The 7,675-nt window shown below is 47.7% G+C and overlaps 1 protein-coding gene across 2 annotated transcripts in view; it reads right to left on the bottom strand.

Annotated features, from left to right (window-relative positions):
- Positions 1–428: 428 nt before the first annotated feature.
- Positions 429–7,675, bottom strand: part of LOC119285679 (nuclear pore complex protein NUP93A-like) — a 15,740-nt gene continuing 8,493 nt past the window's right edge. For both annotated transcript variants that reach the window (XM_037565017.1, XM_037565018.1), the window contains exons 9-15: positions 6,965–7,018; positions 6,789–6,872; positions 5,875–5,961; positions 4,643–5,545; positions 3,988–4,169; positions 3,602–3,893; positions 429–789 (exon numbers count right to left, since the gene is read on the bottom strand). In XM_037565017.1, coding sequence (XP_037420914.1) covers positions 712–789; positions 3,602–3,893; positions 3,988–4,169; positions 4,643–5,545; positions 5,875–5,961; positions 6,789–6,872; positions 6,965–7,018 — 1,680 coding nt within the window. In that variant the 3' untranslated portion in view covers positions 429–711. The remainder of the gene's footprint in view (positions 790–3,601; positions 3,894–3,987; positions 4,170–4,642; positions 5,546–5,874; positions 5,962–6,788; positions 6,873–6,964; positions 7,019–7,675) is intronic.

Raw genomic sequence — 7,675 nt, 5'->3', positions numbered from 1 at the left:
AGCCGGGCCAACATGGCGCTAAAACAGGCCCTAGCGATGCAGAAGCTAGCCACGCTACCAAACAGATTTCTCTTGCTGCATAGAGTGGGAAGCTGGAAGAAAAGCTAAATACCTGAAGTTTTGTGAAGCTAAATGGTTGCCAAACACGCCCTTAGACGAGCGGGAAGCACTCCTCAACTTGCTCCCGCTTATATATTTGGACGAGCGCTCGCTCTCATCAACGGGCACCCGCTAGCCACGTCTTAAAGTTTACAAGGCTTTACACCGGAACGACGGACTGCTACGGGTCAGACTCCCTCGTGCCACGCAAGTCGCCCACTGCGTGGTAAAAACCAAGAAGCTGTATCGATTGTCGCAGCCTCGCATTTGATAAACTGAAAAGAAAACCAGACTCCGCAAACTTGAATGCTAACGAAAATAATTCAAGATTCAACATCAAAATTGACTAGTAGATGAATTCTTGAAAATTAAGATTCAAGAGGCTGCTGCAGCAGCCTTGGATTTAGTAACAAATTATGAAAAGTGGCAATTTTCTCGAATTTTGACACCCACCAACCAGACAGGGCCTACAAACAAGACAGACGACATGGTTCTGCAACCAAAAAAACATTTGTGGAACTTTAAACCTTCAACTATCTGTTCAAATGGTGTCGGGGAGCTTCCGATAGAGACAGCCCATTTCCCTAGCACTTCAGCCCAAACACCAACTATTCATATGCACTGAGCCACCTTCTGGTACAAATCCTGTGGCCAATCCCAGCTCATGTTGCTTACCACAAGGTTTGCAATCTGCTCATCACAAAAATATTGCATCAGAAATTGCAGGAGCATTTCTGTTACAATTTAGCAACGTAAAAACAGTTGGCGATTTTTTCTTCCCTGGCGACACCGACAGAAAAACAAGTTTACGTATGCGTAGTTAGCATGAATGTGCAACACCGGGAAAGGTCTAATATCACTGTATTTTCCCGTCTCCAGCTGGTTCAGTTTTATTAGAGGCAGTCTTTAACAAGCCTACACAGTCATCATGGATAAAATTATCCAACAGCTGCTTATCGGCACAAAGCTAGGCATAGCAACCATGGTTGGTTGTTAGGGCATCTCCAGCCGCGCCCCTCCAGGCGTTTTTTTTGCGCAGGCGCCGAAAAAACGGCCCAGTCGCGTCCCCAGGAATCCGATTTTCGCCAGCCTAGGCCGAAAACAGCGCCGGCGGACCCAGGCCGAACCCGGCGCGCTGGGGGGCGTCTGGGGGCGCTGAGGCGAACTGTTTTGGCGCGAAAAAGCCGCGGGCCAGCCGCGTCAGGGACACGGCGGCTCTTCTTCCCTCAACTGCCTCGGTTCCCGTGGGGAATCAATGGCAAGGCTGCCGCTGGTCAGCCTTGCCATTGATTCCTCACAGGCGGCGCGTCACCGGACGGCGCGCCGACGCCTCCCCTCCCTCGCACGCGTACACACGGGCGCGGAGCGGCTATAAAAGCCGGCGGTCGCCTGTGCCCACACCAGACTCGCCCCTCGCCGCCGCCCAGCCCCTCTCTCTCCGTCTCCGTCTTCCTCTCCCGAGCGCCACCGGCAGCCCCTCTCTCTCCCTCTCTACCATCGCCGAGCCCGTCGCCATGGCAGAGCGCTTCCCCGGAGACGAGGCGGCGGCGAACGGCTTCGGCCGCCGTTCGCTCCGCGAACAGGAGTCCTGGCTCCTGTTCCAGGCGAACATCCCGACGCCGCCGGACATGCGCGCCGGGCCGACAGGGTGGCGGCTCAGCGACGGGAGAGTGCCCGTTCCCCCGTTACCCGACGTCGTGGCGAAGCCCAGGTACTTCGCCGAGGAGGTCGAGGTCGCGCGCACCTCCTGACCGACAACGAGCGCTCCCTCCCCCAGTACGCCGCCGGCAATCACGCGACTTGGGCGTCGTACTTCCAGCGCCGCCAGCAGCAGCGCCTGGCCTCCACCAACGGCGCGCCGGTGGTCGGCGGCGTGAAGAACAGCAAGGGGCGCCACCTGTGGTGGGGCGTCCCCGGCTGGCGTACCTCGACGACGGCAACAACCCGCCGTTGACCTATCCTGCGACGGGGGCCGCCCCGTCGCAACACCGACGCGCATGGGCGCCAAGGAGGTTCGCCTCCTCGTCTTCCTCCTCTCGCTCATCTTCCCACTCCTCCGGTTCTCAGGCGCTTCTCGGCGTCAAGGCCGAGCCCGCGGCGGAGGCGCCAATCGGTCGGCGCACTCGCATCGTCGGCATCGTCATCAACGAGGGCGGCCGGCGCGCCTCCTCGTCGGCTCCTCCACGCTTCGTCAAGCCAAAGATGGAGCCGGGGCTGGCGCCGGTGAAGACGGAGCCAGGGCTGGCGCCGGTGAAGGCGGAGTTCGACGACGACGATCCTAGAATGGGCGCGCCAGGACTCCATTGTGATGGAGAAGGCGCGCCGGGAGAAGGAGAAGGAGCGCCAGCGCGCCGCCCTGCGCCGCTTCGAGGAGCGCCGACGCGGCCGCGATGAAGACGGGGTCGTCGTCTTATGCGACGGCGACGACGATGACGACGCGCCGCCGCCAGTCCGCCATGGCGACGCCGGGCAGGGGTCCAGCAGGGGCGCCCGCGTCAAGGAGAAGGCCGCCGACGACGATGGCGGCGACGACTTCAGCCCCTTTCTTTTTTAGATTAGGTTAATGTAATGAAAATGCGCGAATTTCACCGAAATTTGCCATGTTTGGCCGAAATTTAACTAGTTTTTATCATAACTTCGCCGAACGTTCCTTCTTTTTTTATTTTAATACGCGCCTGGGGGCGGCCCTGGGGGCCGACGGCCGGGGACCGACTCGCCCCCAGGGCCATTTTTTGCGCCGGCTCACCCCCAGGCGGCGCTTTTAGACGCCCCCTGGGGGGCCAACGGCTGGAGATGCCCTTAGGCACATTTGGCAACATGTTGATAGGCCAACACTTTTTTGCCAAATATGGACTCTAAATTTGCCAAATGTTGGCTTAACCACATGTTGCCAACGTCTTGGCTAGCCAAAAGTAGGCTAGGGTTAAATTGGCTACAAATCAAGTAGTCCCTACCCCCTCCCTAGCTACTCCCTCCGTTCCAAAATAGATAACTCAGGGCCTCTTTGATTCGTAGGATTTTGAAAACATAGGAATAGGAAAAGTGTAGGGTTGGAGTGGCATGCCCATTTGAATCCTATAGAATTAGCAATGATTGTTTGATGCCACGGGAAAAACAAAGGAATTGTAAAAAGAGGTTTGAGTGGATGTTAAATTTCCTATGAAATGTAGTACAGAAGATTCCATAGGAAAAATTCCTATGGGATCCAATCCTATGAATCAAAGGACCAACATAGGAAAAAATCCTAAGGATTTCAATCCTCCAGAAATCCTATAAAATTCCTTTGAATCAAAGAAGCCCTTTGTACTAACTTCAGTACAAAGTTGAGTCATCTATTTTGGAACAGGAGTATGTGCTAAGCAGATCCAAGAAATGGTCGGTATTGCACCTATTCCATGCAGTTCAGCAACATATTTTCTGTGGTAGTGCAAAAAAAGTGCCTTTTAAAGCAAAATCTACTGATAGACGCAATAAAAATAAAAATAAACAGGATAGAGAATACCTTTGACTTGACAGCACGCAGGGTCCCATCGGTATCTCTAACATTGTCCATGCAGTTTAGAGCAACCTTCAGGAGATCTGGCACACAAGCTTGAACATGGGGTGATAAATTCCTGAATACATCGACTGATATATTCGAAGACTGTGGATCCAAATGAAGAAATGGAAGTTTGATGGTTTCCCTCAGAGCGTCAACAGTTTGTCCAGCACGAGCTAGCCTATAAATGTGAAGAATAGCTTCAAGCTGTCTCAGTACAATTTGCTGTTCAGAAATGAGATCCTTGTCTTGAACACTGCAAGCGAGTTTTCACATGATTAATTAAGTTTTCAAGGCATAAATAACCAACAGTCACATGATGTAGAAGCAGAAGATAGCAGGTAATTAACCTGGCTTCAGAAGAATATCTGGCTGTCTCCAAAATTTCATTGCCAGATTGAATTAGAGCAACAGCACGGCTTTCGCCATCTGACATATTGTGTGCCAGGGCACATACTGCATCCGATAGACACTTGTTTACTGTCTGAAGTGCCATGGCAAAGGCTCCAACTCTTTTGTGAATTTCCACTGACTGTTATTTCATGTAAAAAGTGAAGTAACATGAGATGGATACATGATAGCTCAAACAAGACTGAAGTTACATAGCTCAATAACATGAAGTAAATGGATTCAGATACATGTGCATCACATCGAAGTTGATAAACCATGCATGTTACATGTGCCAATGAAGACTAATCGATGGCATGTCATCTTGAGAATACTACTGCAGAATATGGTATGATAACCAGTGTTCAAGCATCTAGAATCAGTCCTAGGACGGGTCATATCGCTTTAAGAGCAGAGAAGTTTGACTTTCAACTCAGCTATGAACATGATGAGATAAAATAATTCAATAGAAATATAAATCCATGACAGTAATAAAATAACTTGCTCTTGCTGATCCTTTTGTGGATCCCAACCTAGGAAGATACAAAATAAAATGTTCCCTGAAGCACAAGAACCCAAAAAATTCTAAAAACAATTTGGTTCAGGAATTAAACTTACTTTGTCATAAAGCCCTGCCTCTTGACACCGATGGGCGGCTTCAAGCAAGAATTGCTGCCTACTTCTCAAATCCATCATATACTTTTTTAGTTCTCCTTCTTCTCCCATTCCACTTGGACCAAGCAGAAGTTGAATACCACCATCCCTTAGTAATATCTCTGTGAGCAGTTGCATCAACATTGAACTTCGTTGACGTTGTTGATCAGCATTCCCTTGACCAATCCATGATACCTCTCCTCCACCCATTGCAGCAGCAGCCTGTGCATAATACTCCAAGGCCAAATCAAGGTTGCCATTGCGCAAGTAAATAGAGCCATATTGCCGTATAATACTGGCAGCTTCTGCGCAAGCATCCATTACACCCATCTTCTGGCCTGATCCAACTCCCTCAGGGAGAATACCATGATCAGCTAGAGTAATTGAAATATGCACAGCATCAACATGGTACCCTTCCTCTCCAACTTCTTTAGACAAATAAAGAATTGCTGGAAGTGATTGGATGCTTAAGAGCAGAATATAGGGATAGACCAAGGGGTCTTTTCCACTCTTTGTATAATACGATGGCTCAAATTTGTTCAGATAATTTTGTAAATCCTCCAGCATATAAGGAACCAAGCCTTCATTCGCAACATTAGAAGAAGATGCACTGGAGTATTCCCGTAGAGCTGACAACTTGAACCACAAGAAATCCTCTATAGTATTGAAAAGTGTTGGCAGATCTTTAAGTAATCTGTCAATTTGCCGTCGACAGCCACAAATTATGGCATAAAGAAGCAACTTCTTTCTATCATAACCAGGACGCCCTGGTCGGTCACCCATTCTGAGCATTTTTTCACATTCCTCAGAAGCTGTCAGAGCGGTCTCTAATGACACAGCACCATTAGTAGTAATCCATTCTGCAAGCTGCCAGAGAACATATTATATGTATGTTTCCTATTAAGAACAAACCGCCATCATTATTCATGGACACTCCGCCAGTCCTTTTTACTCCACGTATTAGATTAGGTCAAGTCAAACTTTGCAAAGTTTGACCAAATATATATTAAAAAATATGAACATCTACCATACCGAATATATATTCCATGAAAATACATTTCATAATGAATCTAACAATATTTATTTGGCATTGAATGTGTTGATACTTTTTTCTATAAGTTTGGTCAAAGTAGAGATGCTTTGACTTCAGACAAAACTTATATGCAGACTAAAAAGGACCGGAGGGAGTACTTTACCAGAGGGGCGAAGTTGTAAGCAGCACGAGATGATTGAGCAACTTGCCTTGCTTCATCATAATACCCAGTTCTTAAGCAGAAATAAATCTGCAAAAGATGGAACAATAATACATAAATATATTTCTCATTGAGAAGGTACGTGCAGAACTTGTATAGGTCATAATAAAAACAATGAGTTGCATGATGATGGTAATCCTACTGTTTTTTCTCATGCTACTTTGACTTACTCATGTGATGCCTTTAACCTCACTGACTGGAACATGTGGAGTTGATTAGATGTGATGAACTGTTCACTAGGATATCTTGTGATAATTCTAACATTCTATACGGCATGTCATGCTTGATAGCCTTATATACTTGTCTTGTGCTATGGATAAGATTTCTGAGATTACATCTTTGAGAACTATTCATAGCACCTATACCTATCAACACATTCAGTTTGATTTGTGAGTATGGTACAGATGACAAGTTCTTGATTTGAGAACCATCTACCATCAAACAACATACATCATAGGTGTGTAATCACGAAATAAATTATTCAAATAAATCCCATGGCCCCAGCAAGAAATCATTTTCTGTAGTGATCGATTAATTTTAGTAAGTCCGCAAATAGGTCGGTCAATGGCCTACCATATGCATGGTTTCATGACAGACCTAAGATTAAGTTGAACAGAACAGTCCCCCTTTAAAAACCAATGGTTGCACCGTGCTTCATCTTGATGCTCTAATGAAGTGATGCGATAAACGTATCAATTCCTTGATTACTGCTCTTATCTTATTCTAGTAGCAATTTTCCATTTAACCTATTAAGCTTACTTTTAGGAGTTTTATGTTGCCATTACTAGATAGAAAAAAAATGCTGTCAGTTACAATTTTCATTCGATGTTTAATACAGTCAAACAGGCAAAGTAAACCTGCTGCCATGTTGTATCCACTGGTGGCTGTCTGCGAAGATCACTTGCATCAAAGTCTAACACGCCATGATCCCGCAACCGGACCTGTCAATTCATACAGATAAAATAATTGCATTTGGTTACAGATTTAAACAATGCAGAAAATAGACAGATTAATCATCAAACTCAAAACAGACCCGAAGAAATGCACGAATCTTTTGAAGATTGCCAACCGATCCACCAAGAGCAGCCTAGAACCACAAAGCATGACACACAGATTAACCATAATCGATCTTCTACATTAACAGGGTTCACAAAATATAAACCAAGAATAAAGGAAAACATCATTTGGTTAGAAAAACTATTAACAGGATGGTAGAGGACTGATTGGGAATTTGAGATAGTATACAAAAAACTATAAAAATGGATGCAAGAGTAAATCAAACAATCACCACTGACTTCATCACTAACTAAACTAATAAGTGATTTTTTCCCTAAATACACACGCATATAGGATCCACTCCATCTTCAGGGAACTCAATAATGAAAAGCAACATGGGAGCACTTGAGGTGTCAACTTCCACGGCGATGACGGAGATCGCGTCCAGGACCACCGCCCCCTCCGCGCCAGCGGCCATCACCACTACGGGGGATCCGCCCCCGCTCCTCTCGCCGGAGGAGGTGTCGTGCACCCTGCGGGAGCTTGTCCAGGCGGTCATGGGCATTACCCTCTACCTCGCCGGGAACCAGCCCCCGCCACCGAGCGCCGTCACCACCGCCTACGGACCGCCGCCGCTACAGTGGGCCGCCCCGGCCCTCCAGGCGCCCTCCGGAGGGGCGTCGCACTACTCGGCGGCGGGACAGCCTTGGCCAGCGTGGCCGGCCTCCACCGCGCCGCTGGGGGGCCC

Source organism: Triticum dicoccoides, chromosome 4A, assembly GCF_002162155.2.
Source record: "Triticum dicoccoides isolate Atlit2015 ecotype Zavitan chromosome 4A, WEW_v2.0, whole genome shotgun sequence".
NCBI classification, from domain to species: domain Eukaryota; kingdom Viridiplantae; phylum Streptophyta; class Magnoliopsida; order Poales; family Poaceae; genus Triticum; species Triticum dicoccoides.
The sequence above is the reverse complement of the archived record's forward strand: the minus strand, read 5'-3'. Positions and strand labels throughout refer to the sequence as shown.